The sequence below is a fragment of the Drosophila takahashii genome, chromosome 2R, assembly GCF_030179915.1.
Source record: "Drosophila takahashii strain IR98-3 E-12201 chromosome 2R, DtakHiC1v2, whole genome shotgun sequence".
Taxonomy (NCBI): Eukaryota; Metazoa; Arthropoda; class Insecta; order Diptera; family Drosophilidae; genus Drosophila; species Drosophila takahashii.
The window spans coordinates 13,829,806-13,854,912 of record NC_091679.1 but is presented as its reverse complement, the minus strand read 5'-3'; the positions used below and the strand labels follow the sequence as shown (position 1 = coordinate 13,854,912).

Sequence of the window (25,107 nt, the reverse complement as noted above, 5' to 3'; positions counted from 1 at the left end):
CTGGCTAGACGTCTTGCCACACCACTGGGCCGACGTCGTCTCCGCAGACGACACCCGGCGGACTTATGGATTCTCGGCCGTGATAGACACGGGCTACTTTTATAATATATATTAACCCAGATGAAGTAACATGCCCCACTGTGGCTCAACTACCAACCAGATTTCGGGATTATTTTTCTTTAATTATATGACGACAAACATGAAAACAAGAACTATTTTCTTGTTTCGTGTTAAATAAAAATGTGCCTACTTCGGCTTATACCAAAAAAAAAAAATTAATAATTAATGTAAAATGTATGTCATTAGATTTAAGAACCAATATTGTTCGAATATAAAATTGATTATCCGTTGTGACTAGCGCAGTAATTTATAAGTTATGCAACTTGTAGCGTTAGGAAGCCAAAACAATAAATAATAATACTATTTTGCAGGTAATCTACTATTTTTTTGGGGCATTTTGTATTTTTTATGGGTTGGGGCAGTTTTTATTATTAAATAGTTGTTTAATATAGTTTTTTTTGTGTATGTAACTTTATAGGGTCGGACACGCATCCTTATTCCTGTGACCCATTTACTTGATGAGTAACGGGTATATAAATAAATTCCTGTTACTGACATTGTATAAAATAACTTTACGCCGATTCATATTTTGGGTTTTAATCTATTTTAAATCTTTTCTATTTATTACTTGATTTTTTGCAGACCAGATAGAAATTTGGAATACAAATTAAAACTGTACAATTGGTCTTATATGTGTGAACAAAAATAAATAAAATAAAAACAAAAATATAGTGTGCCATAAAGTGTGCAATTTGCTTTATAAGAGAAGCTAAAATGAACAACAATACAGTACAGCATAATTCATCCGATGAAGACTACTCCGAATTTCTCAGGGAATACATACTGCAAGCCAATTCACCAAGCACCGAGCCCGAAATAAATTATAAAGGTTTGCACTTATTTTAAAATGTATAAAAAAACATTAAATATTATTTTCAAATGTATTTTAGATGGGGAAATGGAAGCAGAATGGTTGGTTTCCATTGGTTATCCAGAATTGACCAAGCCCTTTGAACAGGTAAGGCCAGTTAATAACAATGAGGGGGGCCTGCAAAAATCGTAGATCCTGCTCATTTTGATGAATAAAGTATTGTTTTTAAAGAGTCAATTCAGTCATATTGCTCACTTGATTATTGCGCAGTTGCTCATATTACACTAGTGTACAGCCGAAATGCTTCCCAGCAATTGATGGCGCATTCTGTTAGTGTTGGACCTCTAGATCACATAAATACCACTATTTTCTTTTTCGATGGCACAGTTTTTTTTAAAGATTTTTTAAAGTTTGAAATGTTAAATTTCTGACTTTTTTCTTATATCTCGGCAGACATCCACCCGATTGGGCCAGTTTCCGTTTTATTTTAAATTCAATAGATCAGAGCCTAACTTTGCCATACAGATCGATATGATTGGATAAGTAGTGGCAGCGCAGCAGCACGACAAAGATAAAAAATGTGTTACTTTTGTCCAATCATATCGATCTGTTTGGCAAAGTTAAGCTCTGTTCTATTTACTTTAAAATAAAACGGAAACTGGCCCAATCGGGTGGATATCTGCCGAGATATAAGAAGAAATTCATAAAAGTCCGAAATTTAACATTTCAAACTTAAAAAAATCTTTAAAAAAAACTGTGCCATCAAAAAAAAAATTAGTGGTATTTTCGTGATCTAGAGGTCCAACACTAACAGAATTTGCCATTTATTTATTTCGAGTTTTTACGATATATACAGCCGACTTACAGTCGATCGGGTGGATATCTGCCGAGATATAAGAAGAAATTCAAAAAAAGTCCGCAATTTAACTTTTTAAACTTTAAAAAATCTTTAAAAAAAAACTGTGCCATCGAAAAAAAAATTAGTGGTATTTTCGTGATCTAGGAGTCCAGCACTAACAGAATCTGCCATCAATTGCTGGGGAGCACACCAAGAATATTATTGTGTAGACTAGTGTAATCACAATTTTTGACTAGGCAACTGACCACTGTACTTTATTTCCGCGAGAACATTTTTGAGAGAACAGTGACTTTTATTTAAAATTTTGGTAAGGTGATGGGTTTAAGAGAAATTACGGTGAAAGCAGAAAAATAAAATGAAGAAAACTAAAGTTGGGGAGTCCAATAAATCAAAATGTACCTATATTTAAATTATTCATACTATTTACATACTTTACAGTTTACACTTTCTACATTTTCCCATTCGGCACATAGAACTGTGAAGCTGTACGATTTTAAGCGTGCCAAATGATACAAGTGAATAAATTGAATTTATTCAAAACTGGTAGCCAAGCATAGGAGTAAGCGAGAGGCAAATACATAGGTAGCTAAAGCCTTTAGCCGGGGATCTTTTTCCCCGCGGTACTCAGATGAGCTAGAAGGTAAGGAATACCAAAAAAAAAAACAAAAAGAAAAAAATTGATCTTTGGCGAATTACTGTGTGCGAATACTGTGTCACACTACAAAAGAATAATAATTTTCGACTAGTGAAACTCTTAGCCAAACTGAGTACTAGGCTTTTATATGAAAACTTTTATATGTTATAAACAATGCATATAAGGAAACATGCAAGGTTTCATACTCTAAGAAACAACACCCTTTATGGTGGACCAAAGAGCTTTGCACTCTGAAAAAGAGGGCAAGAAATGCCTATAACTCTAGCTATGCTACCAAGGAATGGGAGCCATACAAAGAAGCACAAAAAGCATATAAAAAACGATATACGCAGCCAAGAAAGACTCTTGGAGGACTTACTGCGAATAGCTAGAAGGTATAAAAGACTCGGCTAGACTAAGCAAGGTCCTTTCTAAAGGGTATAACAGCCCAACTATATTACACAAACAAGACGGATCAGCGACTACAACAGTGGAAGAATCCCTAAAGACACTAGTAGATACACACTTTCCAGGCAACCTTCGAGAAAAGCCAGCACCTACTGAAGGTAAGAGGGCTCATCAACCAACACACACAAGGGATATCATAACCATTGAAAGAATCAACTGGGCGATAAACTCTTTCGATAAATATAAGAGTCCGGGGCCAGACGGCATTTTCCCGGCAATGCTTCAAGCAACACAGGTCAGCATCAGTAGCCATTTACACGGCTTGCATCAGACTAACACACATACCGCTTCTATGGAAGGAAGCCAAAGTTGTATTTATACCAAAACCAGGAAGAAGAGGTCATATCCTAGCAAAGGATTTCAGGCCGATCAGCCTTACCTCCTTACTAATGAAAACGCTGGAACGAATGATCGATATTCATATCCGGGAAAACACCGAGAAGCAGCATCTATCAGACGCTCAGCATGCGTACCGAAAGGGCAGATCGTCAGAAACGGCACTACACGAAGTAGTGTTAATTTTAACCAATATACAATGGCCACCTTCCTAGATATAGAAGGTGCGTTCAATAATGTAAACGCCGAATCCATACTGAGCTCCCTCAACTCGATCGGCATTGAAAGAGACATCAAAGCTAGGATCGGAGTTATGCTGACAAGCAGGACGATAACAGCCGAACTGAGTGGCACTTACCTCACACGCTTTGTGAAGAGAGGAACAACTCAGGGCGGGGTTCTATCGCCACTGCTCTGGCTCATCAACATGAACGACATATTGAGAGAACTCAATAGTGGAGGAGTAAAAGTAGTAGCCTACGCAGACGACGTAGTGTTGCTAGTATCAGGACCATTCCCAGATGTCATTAGTAACATAATGACGGGGGACCTTACCCGACTCAATGAATGGGCAAATACCTGCGGACTAGGTATAAACCCGAGTAAAACCGAACTGATGCTCTTCACGCGAAGAACAAAGATCCCAACATACAGCAAACTAGAGCTTGAAAATTATCGATATCAGTATCGATATTATCGATACTTCTGATATTTTTCAAACATCGATATTTATCTATAATATCGATGTTTTCTGACGTTTTATTAGAGAGAAACGAACAGATTTCACTCTTTAATTCTGAGGACCAAAATAACTTTTAATACAAAATCACTTAAAGTAGGGACAAATTACCATGCAAGAACCGCGAGTTCTTGGTATTTTATTCTTCTTTGGCACCATAGATATTATGAAATACTTAAAAGTAGGCGAAAAGGGCATAGGTTATGGCAAAAAATGGAAAATAAAAGAACCGCGAGTTCTTGGGAAGAGGAGGAACTTTGGTTTTTTTAGTACCAAAAACAAAGTCTTGGTTGCAGCTACCGACCTTCTGTCCGCTATTAAAAAATCTCAAGAAACCGCGAATTCATAGCCTTTGATAAGAATTGGTCGCTTTTCGAAGATCGTTTGAGCGATTTGGACTCAAGGATCCAAAAAAAACAACCGCGAATTCTTCAGAAGAGGAGGAATTTTTACTTCTTTATGGTATAGTATCAATTAAAGTAGGGGAAAATAACCATAGGTTGTGGCATAAAATCAAAAATGAAAGAACCGCGATTTCTTGGGGAAAGGAGGAACTCTCGTTCTTTTAATACCAACAACAAACAAAACGAAGACCGTTTGAGCAATTTTGGCAAAGGATCAAAAAAAAAAAGCAACCGGGAATTCTTCAGAAGAGGAGGAATTTGTTCTTCTTTAGTACCAAAAAATGGTATGGAACAAAGGTTTGTTCTATTATTTTACATAAGTATTTCCTCATAATATATTTTAAAAAAATTCTTAAGAAGCCGTGAATGTCTTAGACTAAGAATTGGTGTCTTTCTAGACATGTGACGCAACTCAACTCAATGATCAAAAATAAATAAATCACGAGTTCTTAAGAGGAGGATCCTTTAGTCTGAAATCGCATTTTAATAATGAAAACCGGAAATTAAAATTAAATAAATAAACCGCGATTTTTAAAAAATGCATTTAAAAAAAATGCAAGTGTATTATGCATGTATATAATAATAATACGTGGTATTAACAGAATTATAAAATTATTTTTAATTTGTCTTTGCTTTCCTTGAAAACATCGATATTATCGATACGATAATGATAAAGTATCGAAAATATCGATACTATCATTTATCGATAATTTTCAAGCTCTACAGCAAACCAAAAATAGATGGAGTCGAACTCGAGCTATCGGGTAAGGCTAAGTATCTAGGAAAGATACTAGACCCGAAGCTCTCGTGGAAACTGAACATCAAGGCCAGCATAGCATTCTACTCGTGTAGGAAAATGTTTGGCAAAAACTGGGGTATACACCCTAAGATAATATTATGGCTTTACACAGCAGTGGTAAGGCCAATCCTCACATACGGGGCACTAGTCTGGTGGCCAGCCCTGACAAAAGCATACCAAGCTGACAAGAATACAGAGATCAGCTTGCGCAGGAGCTACAGGGGCATTAAGATCATGCCCGGCTGCCGCGTTGAACACTATTCTGGACTGAAGGCAAGTAAATGCTGGAAAGGCTACCACACAGGGCTCTGCTGGCCAGCCATTAATAGCATGAGAACTCGAGAGCTAATTACCAAAAGCAAAAGGGATATAAAAAGGATCACGGCACTCATCACAGACCATTGGGCGATTGGCACGCAAGCCATGAAAATGGGGCTTCCGTACAACGCTAATTGCAGAAGCTGTAAAGAAACAGACACACAGGAGACACCTGAGCACATGATGTGTCATTGCCCAGCACTAAACCATATCAGGGCGAGATACTTCGGGGCGTATCAGCTGGAATCATTGGGAGAAATCGGAAAGCAGAGGATAACTGCAATCCTAGGGTTTCTAAATGACGCAGGCTGGAACTGAAGAGAACGCGGAGAAAACAATTTACGAGGGTGTAAATCAAAACGGAGCTCAGCTCTACTTGGAGGTCCTCAGAGAGGTCCCCGCCACTTCTACCTACCTACCTTTATATGTTTAACGTGCGATCGTCGCTAGATTTTTACCTTGTTAGGAGGTGTTCTGTTTGATACAAGAACAAGAGAGAACGCTATAGTCAAGTGCCTCGACTATTAGATACCCGTTACTCAGCTAAACAACTTAATAGAAATATGCCTTCTTATATCTTTTTCGCCGCTCGATTTTTACCCCGGCATCTATGTATTTCTAGAAGAGGCTTTCTAGAACTTTCAATTCTGCCTAGCACATCTTCCGTCTCCCCCTAGCGCAGGTGAATGCACTGAAAAAAAAACAAAATGCGCGCCCCATTTAAAATAATTTAAAATTTGCATTATTATAATGTGAATTAGAGTGACCACAGAAAAAAAGGATGATTTTTTCCCATGCCATTCCTAGATGGCGCTAGTGTATATTGTATTGCGCCATCTACCGCCATATATTGGTACTACTGGTCATGAAAGGCGGAAATGTAGGCGCTGGCCAGGTTTAAGCGTTTATTGGGTTTGTGGGCTTGGCAATTTTTTACTTGGCCAATCGATAGGTATTGACGAAGCGAATACATATCAGTAACAATTTTCATAATAGCTTCAAAACTGTGGGAGTTAGAGGGCGCGTGGCATCTTTTTGAAACAAACTTGCGCTGCGTAGGAGCTCCTAGAATATTCATGCAAAATGTCAATCTTCTAGCTTTTATAGTTTCCGAGATCTCAGCGTTCATACGGACAGACAGACAGACAGACAGACGGACAGACAGACGGACAGACGGACATGGCTAGATCAACTCGGCTAGTGATCCTGATCAAGAATATATATACTCTATGGGGTCGGAAACGCTTCCTTCTAGCTGTTACATACTTTTGCACGAATACAGTATACCCTTTTACTCTACGAGTAACGGGTATGAAAAGTAGATTAACTGAAATAAATCTTCTGTCCCCACTCGGGGCAAAAAAAAAAACATAGTACTCAGTTGGGCTAAGAGCACGGTTGCCACTTAAAAAAATTTTTATGAGCCAAAAAAAATGAAAATGAGCAAATTTGAATAAAAAAAGAGCCAAATCTGCCAACCGTGGCTAAGAGTTTCACTGGTCGAAAAATATTATCATGTGACCGAAGTTTTCAGAGTTTACCCGCCTTGCATGTAGCATGGTTTTATTGTAAACTAGCTGGGTTCACAAAACAGCAAACAAATCAACTGGCGCCAATTTTAAAATATTACAAAATGTTGAGCCGACCTGAGTCGCAAGCTTAAATATGATGTTGGCATGGAGATATGTATTGCCGCAACTCCTACAGGCAGTTTTTAATTGGATTTTGTGGGTTTTCTATCATTTATAATTTGTTATTGTCACACCGCTTTTGCACATACATAGCCAAAGATCAAATTTTTTATTCTTTGGGCCGTGGCAAAAGGCGTTCATCGGAATTCATCCGCTAAATCTGGTATTTTTGGTATTTCCTTACCATTTTCTTAGCTCATCTGAGTACCGCGTTCAAAAAAAAGTCGCCGGCTAAAGGCTTTAGCTACCTATTTGCCTCTCGCTTGCTCCTATGCTTACCTGGCTGTTTTCGTCGTACTGAGTACTAGGCTTAATGCTATAAAAAATTTGTTTGAACATTATTTTTATTTTATCAGCTTCGCCTGTGGAAATGAAAAATAATTTCGCAATTTCGAAAATATAGATGTAGATTAGCTATATTGTTATACATTTCTCTTTTCTTACTTACTTTTAAATTTAAAACATTCCTTCGAAAAACAACAGTTTTTGTCCTAAGCAAATACCAAAACTTGCAAAAAACAAATATATTTTTATACCCGTTACTCGTAGAGTAAAAGGGTATATTAGATTCGTGCAAAAGTATGTAACAGGTAGAAGGAAGCGTTTCCGACCCTATAAACTATATATATTCTTGATCAGGATCACTAGCCGAGTCGATCTAGCCATGTCCGTCTGTCCGTCTGTCTGTCCGTCTGTCTGTCTGTATGAACGCTGAGATCTCGGAAACTATAAAAGCTAGAAGATTGACATTTTGCATGCAGATTCTAGGTGTTCCTACGCAGCGCAAGTTTGTTTCAAAAGGGTGCCACGCCCCCTCTAACGCCCACAATCGCTAATATACGATTTTAAAAATTTCAATATTTCGGAAAAGTAAAAATGCAGTTTGATTGTGTGTATCAATACCTATCGAAATGTAGAAGAAAGTTTTTAAATCGGACCATTCGTTAAAAAGTTACGGCGGATCAAAGTTTAACCCACGAGTTAAGCCAATTATCTCCATCTCCTTCGCTCTCCCTTTAGCTGAGTAACGGGTATCTGATAGTCGGGGCACCCGACTATAGCGTTCTCTCTTGTTTTATCTTAAAAGTTGTATATACACAATGTTTCTAAACATGACCAGCACTAACAACTCAAGCAGTCTCCAATTCGGTAACAGTACCAGGCGCCCATTTTCCACCAATGGCTAATAATAAGTACTGATAAGCATATTCCACAAAGTCAAGACCGCTTGGACGGTCAGCACATTCTGCAGTGGCAGCCGAACAATTATGCAATGTGTTACCGTAATTAATTTCACTGACCTACTCTAGAGCACACCTGACTTTGCTATTCTGTCCACTAAACTTCCTCATCTCCAATTAGTATATAAGCATGTACTAACTTCACAATAAATCAGTTATCAATCCATCTCATCTCTGTTTAGATTCGCATAGGCACAAACAAAAGTCTTATGGATTCCTTGCATAAGTTATCAGCTGGACAAAGCAGAAACAATCAAATTCTTGCTTAGACTAGTTTTCTTACATTTGTATATTGTTCAAAACAAAGTATCATACAAGGTGAGTTTTAAAGTAAACAGGACATAAAAAAAAGACAGAACAAATAATTTATTCGGCAAAATCAATTTATTTTATTCAAAATAGTCTCCTTCTGCTTTAATACAGCCTTTTGCACGGTCCAAAAGCATGTCAACCGAGTCTTTTAGCTCGTTGCCCGGTATGATTGCCAGTATGTCGGTGCAAGCCTTTTAAATGGCCTCTACGTCTGCAAAACGCTTTTCTTTAATGGGCAAATGCATTTTTCCGAAAAGGTAGAAGTCGCACGGTCAGCCAGTCATTTTGTGCGGAACAAACCGTGCACACACCTTTTGTAATCCCAAATATTCGGTCGAAATGCGATAAATCGATGTTTTGGAGATGTTCAATTCTATTTCTATGAATTCACGCACAGTTTCAATGGAATTTTCGGTGATCACGGATTTTGGTTGGCCCAAGTGTTTTTCGTCATTAATGTCCCCACGACCACTTTGAAAACGTTGAAACCACTCGTGAAACGTTTCGGTAAAAGTTTTACCAATTTTAAAACCAAATTTAATGTTGGCTCTTTGTTTAAAGCTCATTTTCGCACCGATGACGGAGCATACTGACACTTAAAACGTAATAACCTCACTTCCTATAGATGAAATGTCATGAAATTTTTACTGGAAATCGATAAACGATATCAGATTCTAACGCGTCACTAGAGAGCGCTAAATTAAAAAAGTCCTGTTTACTTTGAAACTCAACTTGTATTGTTTAAATACAGAATGTCATGCTGGGTTGAGCATGTAAATAGTATACTAAATACATTTTCAATCCATTAGCGTTCAAGTCTAAATCAAAAATCTAAAAATTTCTGGAAAAAAAGACTAGAATTTAATGAAACTTACTTGATTGTTGGCTCACAGAGCAGGGTTAAAATTGCAACTTCGCGAACCCACTGTGTTGATTGAAAATCGAAACGAAAAAATGTGTAGCCGGCTTCTTTTCCAAATGTGTGCTTGATTCCAAGAGTTTCGTTAACTGTGTATTACCAACTCTCTTTTTTCCACTCTTCCCATCGTATTTTTTTTAACTTAGTATTTCTAGTACTTTTAACATGTTTGTTGCTTGCCAACTCGTTGGGGGTATTATTTATTAGCGATCTCAGCTAGGCTACGCTCCTGTTGCAGCTTTCGATAGCTATAGTCAAGCATCGTAACGAACATAAAAATAACAAAAAACGAGTTGAAGCGTTGCAGGCCTTCAATCAATTGGTACAGGTGCTAGGCAGTGTACTGATCGTTTCACAGTGGAGCTTTTTGACTTTTTTTGCAGTTATTATTAATTTTGATTGGGGAAAAACTTTGCATTAAAACATTTTTGTTTTAAGTCTCAGGAAAAAAGTTTAAAATTTGACCTTCGCAATAAATTTTATAATTTTCTATTTTTCTAACTTTTTAAACGGAGCTTAATGGGTTAAGAACATTATTGTCCCATTTCAACGGAATTGTAGTCCTCTTTCTATAGGTGCCAAAATGTTTATATTATAAGTTCAAAATATGAGTACAGTTAACATTCAAATTTGTGAAAATACTTTTGACTAGGGTTGTATAAATATTAAATTTGTTCGAAAAATGTTCTCAGTAATTATTCACAACGAAAGCGAGGAAAATATTTAATTGAATAATAAGTCACGTAGAATCAAATTAATAGTGGATGCAAGTGACGGCAAATCAGTATACCTGACCGAATGCAGGGTAGCGCGTCACTTAACGGTCAGCTAATCGTCAGCGCGCCAAACCAAAAATCATACAACAATAACAACGTTGCTAGCGGCGGTCAAGCGAAAGCGGAAAACTACACCGCTGCAGCTGCTTGTATATGAGGGCTTATGTATTGGTTATGTATAGCAGCTGGGATAAACTTTCCCAACTGTTAATTTTTTCGACTTTTAACACAATGTAGTGGGGGCGGCAGTGATAATAATTTTCGTAAGAAAACACAAATTAAATGTTGCATTCAAGGGCGGTTCAAATGGGTTTAGGGTCAGGTTACTTGTGCAGGGCTCTAGTAGCAACAGTCGAAGCAGCAGCTAGCAAAACTTTCTGGAAGTTGTTATTGCTTCTGCTGCTGCTGTTGAAAAATTAAAAGTCAAAGCAAAAGCAAAAACAAATTGTGCCTAGAATAATTAGGTTATGTTTACAGGGGACCGGAAAAAAATAAAAATTCTTCACATATGTATAAAGAAAAAACCATTCAATTTGCTTAATGTACGCTTAGCATCAACTGAAGAGCTCTTGGTCATCCTTGCTTAAAGAATTCGTGGTATTTTGAGTATTTTTTTTTAATTTGATTAGCTTTTGTTTCTTAGCCAAGAAAACAACATCAGTGAATAGATAGGAGGAAAGTTAGTTTCTTTTGGTGCTAAAAACATGTTCTCAAAAGTTAATTATACACACAAAAAAAAAACTTGGTAAAATCAACTGTAATAATTGTCAAACAGGCCCCAACCAGCAAAATTGTCAATTCTACTAAGTAAATAGTAATTTCACAACAACAAAATACACACAATTAGCAAAGACACAAACCCAAAGCAAAAACAAAATACACGTAACTATTTTAATAGTTACGTAACTATCTTTGTTGTTCAATTTTACCAAGCAAAATTTTTTGTGTGTATGCATACTATGCAACGACTTTAATAAATTGTGGTTGCTTTTCAAATGAAAGCAAAAGCAGGCTGCTTAGACTTTTGCTTTTGCTTCCATTGCGACTTCCGATATTTTCAACAGCAGCAGCAGAAGCCATATCAACTTCCAGAAAGCTAGCTGCTGCTTTGACTGCTACCGACTGAAAGCAACAGCACAGCAGCAGCTAAAAATCAGATAGCAACGACTTTCTTTTGCTTTGACAGTCGTCAGTGCCCGGATTTTGCTTTTGCTTCGACTGCGACTTTTTCAGAAGCAGCAGCAAAAGCAAGTTTTTTAAACACTACACACAAAAAAAAAACTTGGTGAAATCAACTGTAAAAATTGTCAAAAAGGCCCCAACCAGCAAAATTGTCAGTTCTACTAAGTAAATAGTCATTTCACAACAACAAAATTCACACAATTAGCAAAGACACAAACCCAAAGCAAAAACAAAGTACACGAAAATATTTTAATAGTTACGTAACTATCTTTGTTGGTCAATTTTACCAAGCAAATTTTTGTGTGTGTAGTATATTGCATTCGTGCAAAAGTATGTAACAACTATAAGGAAGCGTTTCCGACCCTATAAAGTATATATACTCTTGATCAGGGTCACTGGCCGAGTCGATCCAGCCATGTCCGCCTGTCCGTCCATCTGTCTATATTTTTGATATTTTTCAAATGTTTGATGTACTTCAAGAGTCGCCTTGTGGACTACTTGAAATTTAGATTTTAAATCGATGATTATCCTGGGAATCGCCAAGTTGACTCCAGTAAATCAGATTTATTTTTGAAGATATGTATAAAGAGTCGCCAGTTGACTACTTTAAATTTGAGATTTAAATCGACGATTATCCTGGGAATCGCCAAGTTGACTCCAGTAAATCGGATTTATTTTTGTTGTTAATTAACAAAGAAGAATCGCCAAGTTGACTACTTCTACTTATAAATTGTGTAAATCAGGGACCGTAACTGTTAAAAGTTTTATTTTAAAAATCACACTTTAACAGTTATTTTCTGATTTGTAAAATAAAACTCAAAGAATAACTGTTATTTTTTGAGTTTTATAATAAAAGTTGACAAATAACAGTTATATAAATAAAACTCAAAACTTGATTTATGACGATTTTGTGGGTAAAATAAATTTTAAAAAAATATAGTTATAAAATATGCGCGGTTGCCTTTTTTAACAAAACAAAGCGTGTTTTTTTAAATTAATTCATTTTTTCAAACATGTCAAGGGAATAACTGTTATACATAAAAATTAACAAATAACAGTTATTGTTTGAGTTTTATTATTAAAATAAAAAAAATAAAATCATAACGAATTTGTAAACTGCAATGGCTAATAAAAAGAGTGTTGTATTTAAAAAAAAATGTATTACCCTTCTTAGTGCGTGATTTTATTTGTATGAAATATTTACAATAACAGTTATTTTCGGTCTCTGGTTTAAATATTGGAGTCGCCAAGTTGGCTTCCAATAATTTCGTAACAGATCGCCAAGTTGATAAGTTACTCCTTGAAACAATGTTCAAGTTGTTCGGGAAACGGTCGGAGGTTTATTCGAGCCAGATTTCCCTAATTATCTTTTCTGTTAATCAAATGATAAAAACAGATTTAAGACAGCATAAAAATCTAGATGATTCGATCGCCAAGTTGATCGAGAATCTGTCTAGTTCGTATGTGTAGAAATTAGTCGCCAAGTTGACTAGAATTTCATACACTGGTCGGGGTCACCAAAATTTTTGTAGAATTACTTTTTATTGTTTTATAATTTTAGGTTGCCCCTAGAACATAATCTAGTGACAGTAGGCCGCTAAACCAACACTTAAATTGGGTTAACTCGGAGAAGTTGAATACACAAGTATTGCTTGAGTACTGATTTTATTTAGGAATATCTGGGGTTTATATACATAAAATCAGAGTCAAAGGGGCCACCATAGCGAAGGTATCGCAAGGGGGTTTGTTAGTTATAAATGCATTGCATCACTTAAGTTCTAAGATATACAGAAATACAGAGTCATACAATTTATCTCCTATGCAAGGAATTAATAGGCTAGGGTTAGTAAAAATAGAATGCTGGAACGGCAGGTAGCGGGGTTTGAGCTGGCGCTGGCTGTGGCTGCTGTTGACATCTTAGGGACTCAAGTGCAGGCGCTAAAAGTGCCATTTAAACGGAATTGAAGTGCTCTTTCTATAGGTGCCAAAATGTTTCTATTATAAGTTCAAAATATGAGAAGATTAACCTCTAAATTCTGTCAAAATAATTATGCCTACCAGTGTATCAGTGGAAAAAAGAAGCAAAGCGATTCGATACCTAGTTAAATTACCTAAAACTGAGTGTTTTTATACCCTTGCAGAGGGTATTATGATTTCAGTCAGAAGTTTGCAACGCAGTGAAGGAGACATTTCCGACCCCATAAAGTATATATATTCTTGATCAGCATCACAAGACGAGTCGATCTAGCCATGTCCGTCTGTCCGTCCGTCTGTCCGTCTGTCCGTCCGTCTGTCCGTCCGTCTGTCCGTCCGTTTCTACGCAAACTAGTCTCTCAGTTTTAAAGCTATCGGGATGAAACTTTCGTAAAAGTCGTATTTCTATTGCAGGTAGTATATATGTCGGAACCAACCGGATCGGACAACTATATCTTATAGCTCCCATAGGAAGGATAAAAAAAAAAAACGTAAAAAAATTCTAGCTCCGGTGTTTTTTGAAATTTTACCTTCTACTCTTGGGAATATTTTTTTTTATATATTTCTGAATTTCGGTTTTTTTGTTTTTTAAATCGGAACACTATATCATATAGCTGCCATAGGAACGGTCGAAAAATTAAATGGAAATTAATGGGAAAAAAATTATATCTTTGTTGGTTGTTATTACATTCCCTTCTACTCTGGGATATGACTATTTTGAAATATTTCCGAATTTCGATTTTAATTTTTAAAAGATCGAAGTACTATATCATATAGCTGTGATAGAAACGATCGAAAAATTAATGTGAAATAATAAGAAATTTAACATTTTTGCGATTTGTAAATTAATAGAATGATCTGCAAGGGTATATAAGCTTCGGCTTGCCGAAGCTAGCTTCCTTTCTTGTTTTAAGTGAAAAATTGGTCAACTTTGAAGGGGAATATATTTTACAAAAATATTTTGATTGAAAAATATTTTTAGTAGTGGATCAATACCTGTCGATTGGTATGGGTCGCAACTTTCTGGGACAAAGTCGAAAAATTGAGTTTTTGCACGTTTTTTGGCCCAAGGCGCCACTGTGCGTTTGTACACGCCTTGTTTGGTGTCTACTAGAGCAACGTGACGTGACTCTGACTAACAGCCACTACTGTGGTGGTAGATTGTCTTCTTTGATGACGACGATAGTTCCTGGTCGAAGGTTGGCCGATTCCTTTGTTCACTTGACTCTTTGCTGCACTCCCGCAATATAGTCACGGCCAGTTTTTCCAAAACCGTTGTTAAATGGCTAAGGTGCCAGCGTTGAAGGTGCGTTAAGTCATCCTCCGGATGGGAAGGATCCGATCTTGGGGGTAGCGCAGCGAGCTTGAGTTATTGCCTCTCCGTCGTTGGGGTTGTTGCTGTCAGCTAACAGCGGACGCGAATTCAATACCGCTTCAACTTTAACTCTAATCGTTTGGACTTCGTCCTTATTGACCAAGGCATTTCCAACGGACTTCAAAAACAGATTCTTAGCGGACTAGACGGCCGCCTCCCATAGGCCTCCAAAATGGAGGGTCCGGGACGGAATGAACACGAACTCAACCTGGTGATGGATAAAGTATGTTCTCAATGTGTTCCGATACGTCGGGACATCAGAGGCCATTTCTTCAGGATCCTTGCGGAACCGTCAAAACTGGTTGCATTGTCGCAGTACAGTCGTTTGAGTGGGCCGCATCGCCCAACAAATCTGCTCTAGGAGAACCGCTTTCGTGGAAAAACATATGTATACTGCGATATACATTTCTAGAGCTGCCACTCACCCCTTGCGATACCTTGATTGGGCCGAATAGATGGACTCCGCTTATTCTAAAGGGTCGACTAACTCTGACACGGTCAAAAGGGAGATTTCCCATTATTTGGGATATTAACCGTGTCTTAAATCGGAAACATTGCGTGCATCGTAGCACAACAGCACTGCACTCGCGTCGTCCATTGATCAACGAAATTATCTGCCGTAGCAGGCCGACCAGCGCGTGCGGTTCTGCGTGGCAATTAGCGTAGTGCAGATTTTACAAAACGATTTCCTTTAGGCACTAATATCGAAAATTGGGGAAAAACTTTGCATTATAACATTTTTGCTTTAAGCCCCAGGAAAAAAGTTTAAAATTTGACCATCACAATAAATTGTCTAATTTTCTAACTTTTCAAAGGCAGCTTAATGGGTTAAGAACATTATTGTGCCTGTTTGTAGAATTGCTTTTTATTGTTTATAATTTTAGGTTGCCCCTAGAACATAATCTAGTGACAGTAGGCCGCTAAACCAACACTTAAATTGGGTTAACTCGGAGAAGTTGAATACACAAGTATTGCTTCAGTACTGATTTTATTTAGGAATATCTGGGGTTTATATACATGAAATCAGAGTCAAGGGGGCCACCATAGCGAAGGTATCGCAAGGGGGTTTGTTAGTTATAAATGCATTGCATCACTTAAGTTCTAAGATATACAGAAATACAGAGTCATACAATTTATCTCCCATACAAGGAATTAATAGGCTAGGGTTAGTAAAAATAGAATGCTGGAACGGCAGGTAGCGGGGTTTGAGCTGGCGCTGGCTGTGGCTGCTGTTGACATCTTAGGGACTCAAGTGCAGGCGCTAAAAGTGCCATTTAAACGGAATTGAACTGCTCTTTCTATAGGTACCAAAATGTTTCTATTATAAGTTCAAAATATGAGATTAACCTCTAAATTCTGTCAAAATAATTATGCCTACCAGTGTATCAGTGGAAAACAGAAGCAAAGCGATTCGATACCTAGTTTTTAAGATATACCCCCCGGACGTGCAAAATATTACCTAAAACTGTGTGTGTTTTTTTTTATAAGTGAAAAATCGGTCAACTTTGAAGGGGATTATATTTTACAAAAATATTTTGATTGAAAAATATTTGTAATAGTGGATCAATACCTGTCGATTGGTATGGGTCGCAACTTTCTAGGACAAAGTCGAAAAATTGATTTGTTGCACGTTTTTTTGTCCAAGGCCCAAGGCGCCACTGTGCGTTTGTACACGCCTTGTTTGGTGTCTACTAGAGCAACGTGACGTGACTCTGCCTAACAGCCACTACTGTGGCTTCAATGACGACGATAGTTCCTGGTCGAAGGTTGGCCGATTCCTTTGTCCACTTGACTCTTTGCTGCACCGCTTCAACTTCAACTATAATCGTTTGGACTTCGTCCTTATTGACCAAGGCATTTCCAACGGACTTCAAAAACAGATTCTTAGCGGACTAGACGGCCGCCCCCCATAGGCCACCAAAATGGAGGGTCCGGGACGTAATGAACACGAACTCAACCTGGTGATGGATAAAGTATGTTCTCAATGTGTTCCGCTACGTCGGGACATCAGAGGCCATTTCTTCAGGATCCTTGCGGAACCGTCAAAACTGGTTGCATTGTCGCAATACAGTCGTTTGAGTGGACCGCATCGCCCAACAAATCTGCTCTAGGAAAACCGCTTTCGTGGAAAAAAATATGAATACTGCGACATACAATTTTAGAGCTGCCTTGCCACTTACCCCTTGCGATACCTTGATTGGGTCGAATAGATGCACGGTCAAAAGACAGATTTCTCATTATTTGGGACATTAACCGTGTCTTATATCGGAAACATCGCGTGCATCGTGGCACAACAGCACTGCACTCGCGTCGTCCATTGATCAACCAAATTATCTGCCGTAGCAGGCAGACCGGCGCGCACGGTCCTGCGTGGCAATTAACGTAATGCAGATTTTACAAAACGATTTCCTTTAGGAATTAATATTGAAAAATTTTGGCACTGGGTTCTACATTCGCGTGCGATAGTCACCCGTTACTCGTAGAGTAAAAGGGTATATTGTATTCGTGCAAAAGTATGTAACAGGGAGAAGGAAGCGTTTCCGACCCTATAAAGTATATATATTCTTGATCAGGGTCACTAGCCGAGTCGATATAGCCATGTCCGTCTGTCCGTCCGTATGAACGCTGAGATCTACAAAAGCTAGAACTTTGGGATTTCCCACACATATTCTTTTGCATCCTACGCAGCGCAAGTTTATTTCAGCCGAGGGCCACGCCCCCTCTAACGCCCACAATCGCCCACAAAGGATTTTAAAAGGTGTCTGGTGCCTACACCTTTCATAATTTTAGGAAAGTAAAAATGCAGTGTTATGGTGTTCATCAATACCTATCGAAATGTAGAATTTCAAATCGGACCATTCGTTAAAAAGTTATGCCCGATCAAAGTTTTCTATCTCCATCTCCCTCGCACTTCCTTTAGCTGAGTAACGGGTATCTGATAGTCGGGGCACCCGACTATAGCGTTCTCTCTTGTTTTTGTATCGATTCTGTGGACACATTATAACTCAAGTCAGTACTAATTTTAGTGCTGAAAAACTGCGAATTCCTCAGAAGATGATGTCTTTCCTAATTGTACTCCTGGATAAATTTAATATTGGATAAGTATCCGGATCATAAAAAGCGGAATCAAAAACCATGAATTCTTCAGAAGATGATGGCTTTGCTAAATGTACCCGTATACTCGCACACAATCAAAAAAGACACTTATTCTGAGACAGTTATAGGTTTTGTTTTTTCATTTTAAAACACTTATTCTTAAGTCTGATTTTTTTCTGTTATTGAGAGACAGAAATAAGGTTTGTGTCCGACAAAAACAGTCAACAGAAAACACTTTTGAAGAAAATATAACTGTTTTATGTCCGAGACTGATAGAAAATTCTAGATTTTTTCTATTTTGTGAGTAACAAGACAGTTTCAGAAATAAGCGCTAATAGCACTGTGCAGCATTTTTAGTGCTTTTTAAATTTACCTCGATGGATGCTATATTTTTGGATTCGTTACGAATTCCCAAGTTAAACTGCGTTTTCCAAAAAGTTCCCCGACGCAAGGATTCTTAGCAAAAGGACCTCAAAGTTCGAAAAATGCTGAAATTGACCAACTTTGCGGAGCTCTCAGAGGCAAATGGATGCATGGTTTGATTCGATGTTAAAGTTTTTTAAAAGATACACCCTTTATCTTTTAAACCCCATACTTAAAAAATTTTTAAGATTTTTTTTAAGGCAGAAACAAATTCTAGAAAACATAGTCAAAAAACATAAAAGTATACAGCTGCGGTCAAAATGGTAGTAGTGTTTGTTGTTGTAATTGATCTTTTCCTGATAATATTGTATTGATTATAATTTTACTATTAGACTAATTGGATAAGAAAAAATTGCAACATCAAACTTTTAAAAACACAAGGCGGCAACACTGCTACTATTTTGACCGCAGCTGTATGTTTTTCAGTTTTTTGACATGTTTTTTGGAATTTATTTCTGCCTTAAAAAAAATCCTAAAATTATTTTATGTATGGGGTTTGAAAGATAAAGGGTGTATCTTTTAAAAAACTTTAACTTCGAACCAAGCCATGCATCCATTTGTCTCTGAGAGCTCCGCAAAGTTGGTCAATTTCAGCATTTTTCAAACTTTGAGGTCCTTTTGCTAAGAATCCTTGCGTAGGGAAAATCTTTGGAAAACGCAGTTTAACTTGGGAATTCGTAACGAATCCAAAAATATAGCATTCATCGAGGTTTATTTTTGATGCTGCATAGTGTAGTTATTTGCGAACTCTGCTTCCCTTTGTTACATTTCACACAGATTGTGTTGATTTGCCTGATGAGGCAGTTCAATTTCTTACTAATATGCCCAATCTACTCAGGCAGTGTGACAAATGTGTTGCGGGCAGAGTTGTGCCCAATGAAACACTGAATTAGTAAATTCATAAGCACTACAAAATAAATTCTAAGTAATGACTTACTTTTGAAAAAGTAATGCCAATAAAAGTTAAATAAAATATATATAAAAAAAAGTAATGCCAAGAAGGAAGGAAATAGCGTTGCGTTACTTTTCGATAAATAATACCAACACACAAAAAAAAAACTTGGTAAAATCAACTGTAATAATTGTCAAACAGGCCCCAAGCAGCAAAATTGTCAATTCTACTAAGTAAATAGTCATTTCACAACAACAAAATACACACAATTAGCAAAGACACAAACCCAAAGCAAAAACAAAATACACGTAACTATTTTAATAGTTACGTAACTATCTTTGTTGGTCAATTTTACCAAGCAAATTTTTTTGTGTGAATGAAAAAAACAATTAATTACTTTTGAATTCAATGAAAAACAAGAAAGGAAGCTAACTTCGGCCAGCCGAAGCTTATATACCCTTGCAGATAAAGTAATGCTTACTCAGTGCAGTTCCAGGGATTCCAGATTCAGCGTATCTATTTTAATTTTGTTTATACATAAGTAGTCAAGAATCAAAACGCCTACTTCCTACAAAGCTACAATGAATTTTCTTATATTTGTTTGAATATTCCTATGGAAGCCTTAAGATATAGTGGTCCGATCCGGCTCGCTCCGACATATGTACTACCTGCAATAGAAAGAAGACTTTCGGGAAAGTTTCATCGCGATAGCTTGAAAACTGAGAGACTAGTTCGCATAGAAACGGACAGACGGACAGACGGACGGACAGACAGACGGACAGACGGACAGACGGACATGGCTAGATAGACTCGGCTATTGGTCCTGATCAAGAATATATATACTTTATGTGGTGGGAAACGTCTCCTTCACTCGTTGCAAACATCTGACTGAAATTATAATACCCTCTACAAGGGTATAACAATAGGGAACGCTATAGTCGACTATCTAATACCCGTCGCACAGTGGGGCGAAAAAGCCAAAAGTCTGCCTTAAATCAGCGGAGCCCTATAGCAAATATCTTTTGATGGGGCATTCTTAAAGGCAATTAAATATGTAAAAAAACATCATAAGGTGAATTTTTTTAATGACATTTTTTGTTGTAGAAAATTTTTAAGAAAAAAAAATTGTTTTTTTAAGAAAAAAAATATAAATAATTTAGTTATAGGGTTCTAAGTTTCCCAATGTTTTTTTTTAATTTAACTTGATTTTTGAAAAAAAAAATTATTCAAATCGGTCAACTATAACTTATAGCTGCCATATAAACGCTTATTACAAAGGAGAATGTCTCGGTTCTATTTCAATATTGGTTCATATAAATTGGGATTAAGGCATTATTTATCATTTTAGCTCTATGCTTACCTTGGTCAAAGATATCTTATAGATGTCATAGAATCAATCAAGGAAATATAGCATATTTTCAAAAAAAAACTGGTAGAAACATAAGTAAAATATCTTCATGATGTTAGGGCGCGCGGATAACCAGGGCTGACGATATTTGAAATTATGAACATTTCTTGCTAACTTAAACTGCGGTTTTCTCAGAAGAGGCACAAAAGGGCAGGCTAATTTTTTCAAAAAATGTAGTTAAATATCTAAACTTTAAAAAAAAAGAGAATTAAACGGGGATCTAGGGTGTAACACTACTTTACGTCCAAAAATATCCAAAAAATCCTAATTTTTTTGGACCCCTTTTAAAAAATTTAAAAAAAATAGTAATTATGTATCTAAAATTAGTATTGTTTTTTTAATATTTTAAGAATTCGTTGCTCTTAAAATTTCAATCGTTACATATACAACTTAGGCCCTTGGGCGCTTTCAGAAAAATTTCAAAGATGTGTAAAAATACCTTTTTTTCTTATTGGCTAAAATTATGTTTCGAAAAATCCACTTTATAAATCTGTAGTGGGAAAACCATTCATCACAGATCACTCTTTTCTTTTGATTTGTATAGAGAATTCAATTGTTTTTAAAGTTGCATTGCAACATTTTGAAAAATCTTAAAAAAAAACCATTTTGGCAGGCTTTTTGTTCTAGGCGCCCCACAGTGCGTCGCTCAGCTAAAGGGAGATGGATACATACAATTTTTCTGACGGCGCATAACTTTTTAATGAATGGCCCGATTTGAAAATTTCAGAACAAAATTGCATTTATACTTCTCGGAAATCTTTTAAGGTGTAGGCGCCAGATACATTTTTGTTAGTGGGCGATTGTGGGCGTTAGAGGGGGCGTGGCACTCGGCTGAAATAAACTTGCGCTGCGTAGGAAGCCCAATAATATGTGTGGCAAATCTCAACCCTCTAACTAGTAGCTGCCGAGATCTCAGCGTTCATACAGACAGACGGACGGACAGACGACATGGCTAGATCGACTCGGCTAGTGACCCTGATCAAGAATATATATACTTTATAGGGTCTGAAACGCTTCCTAATAGCTGTTACATACTTTTGCACGAATACAATATACTAGTGTTTAAAAAACTTGCTTTTGCTGCTGCTTCTAAAAAAGTCGCAGTCGCAGTCGAAGCAAACGTAAAATCCGCGCACTGACGACTGTCAAAGCAAAAGCAAGTCGTTGCTTTCTGATTTTTAGCTGCTGCTGTGCTGTTGCTTTCAGTCGGTAGCAGTCAAAGCAGCAGCTAGCTTTCTGGAAGTTGATATGGCTTCTGCTGCTGCTGTTGAAAATATCGGAAGTCGCAATGGAAGCAAAAGCAAAAGTCTAAGCAGCCTGCTTTTGCTTTCATTTGAAAAGCAACAACAATTTATTAAAGCCGTTGCATAGTATGCATATAATTAACTTTTGAGAACATGTTTTTAGCACCAAAAGAAACTAACTTTCCTCCTATCTATTCACTGATGTTGTTTTCTTGGCTAAGAAACAAAAGCTAATCAAATTAAAAAAAAATACTCAAAATACCACGAATTCTTTAAGCAAGGATGACCAAGAGCTCTTCAGTTGATGCTAAGCGTACATTAAACAAATTGAATGGTTTTTTCTTTATACATATGTGACGAATTTTTATTTTTTTCCGGTCCCCTGTAAACATAACCTAATTATTCTAGGCACAATTTGTTTTTGCTTTTGCTTTGACTTTTAATTTTTCAACAGCAGCAGCAGAAGCAATAACAACTTCCAGAAAGTTTTGCTAGCTGCTGCTTCGACTGTTGCTACTAGAGCCCTGCACAAGTAACCTGACCCTAAACCCATTTGAACCGCCCTTGAATGCAACATTTAATTTGTGTTTTCTTACGAAAATTATTATCACTGCCGCCCCCACTACATTGTGTTAAAAGTCGAAAAAATTAACAGTTGGGAAAGTTTATCCCAGCTGCTATACATAACCAATACATAAGCCCTCATATACAAGCAGCTGCAGCGGTGTAGTTTTCCGCTTTCGCTTGACTGCCGCTAGCAACGTTGTTATTGTTGTATGATTTTTGGTTTGGCGCGCTGACGATTAGCTGACCGTTAAGTGACGCGCTACCCTGCATTCGGTCAGGTAGACTGATTTGCCGTCACTTGCATCCACTATTAATTTGATTCTACGTGACTTATTATTCAATTAAATATTTTCCTCGCTTTCGTTGTGAATAATTACTGAGAACATTTTTATACAACCCTAGTCAAAAGTATTTTCACAAATTTGAATGTTAACTGTACTTATATTTTGAACTTATAATATAAACATTTTGGCACCTATGGAAAGAGCACTTCAATTCCGTTTAAATGACACAATAATGTTCTTAAGTTCTCAAAAAGCCAGTAAATAGCATCCGCCGATTAAATAATCGGCTAGAAGCCGGCCAGATTCCGATTCTGGAAGACGAATTAAATTCTAGGCTAGAAAATTTATGGGTCGTTTTCTCGTCCGTACCTTAGTTTGCCTGCCGGGACAACGGAGCGATAAACAAAAAATGGTTTACTCGTCTTTATGTTAGCGCAGGTAGCGACAAATTTTGTCTCGCTCAAATTTGTGTGGTTGGATTTGTGAGCAAGTGTTGCCAGACATTCGAGCGTTGTCAATCTGGTTCCACTCTTCATTTAAAAAACTGCTGATTGAATTTACAGTTAAATATAAATCAAAATTGTTAAAGTCATCCTATTTATTTTCAAATGAATTCCCGAGCGATTTATCTTCATACTTTGTGGGATATCGTCGAATTGCCTGAAGCTCGAACCTATCGTCGCAGATATCAAGACCACAGAAGTTACTTTTACATTACATAACATTACAGTGATAAAGAATTTGATAAAAGGTTTCGCTTGTGTAAAAGCACGGCGTTATTTGTTTTGCAAAATATGGTTTTGCGACTTGAATCTAAAGTAAAGAAGTTAGTGCATTCATTTGATTTAACTAATTCGATATAATCAAAAACATAATACAGCTATGGGTTAAGCTTCTAGTAGCTCTACGGAAGTGGCAGTTTTATTATAACTGTGGGCGATTTTTGTGGTGTTAGCGTGGCCACAGCCAGTCGAGTTGTTAAGGAATTTCTTTTCCTATAGCGTCTTTTTCAAAACAATTTATGAAGTACCGGTGTATTAAAAAATTAAAATAGCCAAGTTTATGAAAGTCATAGGAGCCATAGATTGCATGCATGTAAGAATTCAATCTCCCGGAGGCGATTCTGAAGACACAGATTCTACAAGAATTGTCTCCTGTTCATCGGTATAATTTTTACTTTTCTCTCTTTTTTCTTTCTCCCGACATTGTTTTTTTATTAGTTTGAAATTTTGTTTATATCATCAGCTGTTACTGTTTTATGGTATTTTTCGATAGTTTTTCGACTATTTTTTGACAATTAGTTATTTCTTCTGATGTGGTTTTAAATGACGGACGAGAAAACAAAAACCGATTTGCCGCCTGGATAAATTTATCCTTCCATTAGCTAAATTTTATTTTGCAGGACGGACGAGAAAACGGGCCTAAATGATGTAATTAACAAGGCTAATCAATTACAAGAAAAGATTTAGATGATGGCGATGATTTTGGAGAAGAGTTGGAAGAGCTTTCAATAACAACCAAGGCAAAAGTATTGTCGGCCTTGAAGACAGGTAGCGAAGCCAAAACTCTTGAGTCAACTTCTGTAGCCCCAACTCGAGCTCGACTTCCGAATTTGGCATTGCCGAAATTCAGCGGCAAATACTCGGAGTTTAAAAATTTCATAAGCTTTTTCGAGACTCTCGTTCATCAAGACGATAACATTCCCGTTATTGAAAAATGCAATCACTTAATCTCTTGTCTTTCTGGTGAAGCTTTGGGGACTATCAAGGCCTCAGAGAGCAATTATGAGAAGGCTATGGTCAGCTTAAAAAAAGTGCATGATAACGAATGTTTAACTTTTATAAATAATATTCAACATTGCTTAGTCTTCCGAAAATATCGCATCAGTCAGCGTCGTCTCTAAGAAATCTTATCGATACCGTGTCCTCGATATACGGTTCTTTGTTATCGATAGGAGACGACACCAAGATTTCAAATGCAATGTTGATCTATCTTGTCTTAAACTGAGTCGACCCAGTGACCAAACAAAAATGGAAAGAACAGTTAGATTATGAAAAATTACCTCTTTGGTCCGATTTTGAAAAAAATGTTAAATCGCCGAAACCCAAGCAAAATAAAGTTACGTCGAGCAAGCCATCGTAGCTCATTTACTTGTTCTTCGTCCAACAGTAAATCCCAGCAAGGTTGTAGCTATTGCAATGCGGACGACCATATCCTAGCGAACTGTGGTCCAAA

General features: G+C 37.1%; 1 protein-coding gene across 7 annotated transcripts in view; it reads left to right on the top strand.

Moving 5' to 3' along the window:
* The window catches only part of conu (Rho GTPase-activating protein conundrum), a 203,797-nt gene that overhangs the window by 65,307 nt on the left and 113,383 nt on the right, over positions 1-25,107 (top strand). For all 7 annotated transcript variants that reach the window (XM_070212785.1, XM_070212783.1, XM_070212786.1 and 4 more), the window contains exons 2-3: positions 703-949; positions 1,011-1,078. In XM_070212785.1, coding sequence (XP_070068886.1) covers positions 835-949; positions 1,011-1,078 — 183 coding nt within the window. In that variant the 5' untranslated portion in view covers positions 703-834. The remainder of the gene's footprint in view (positions 1-702; positions 950-1,010; positions 1,079-25,107) is intronic.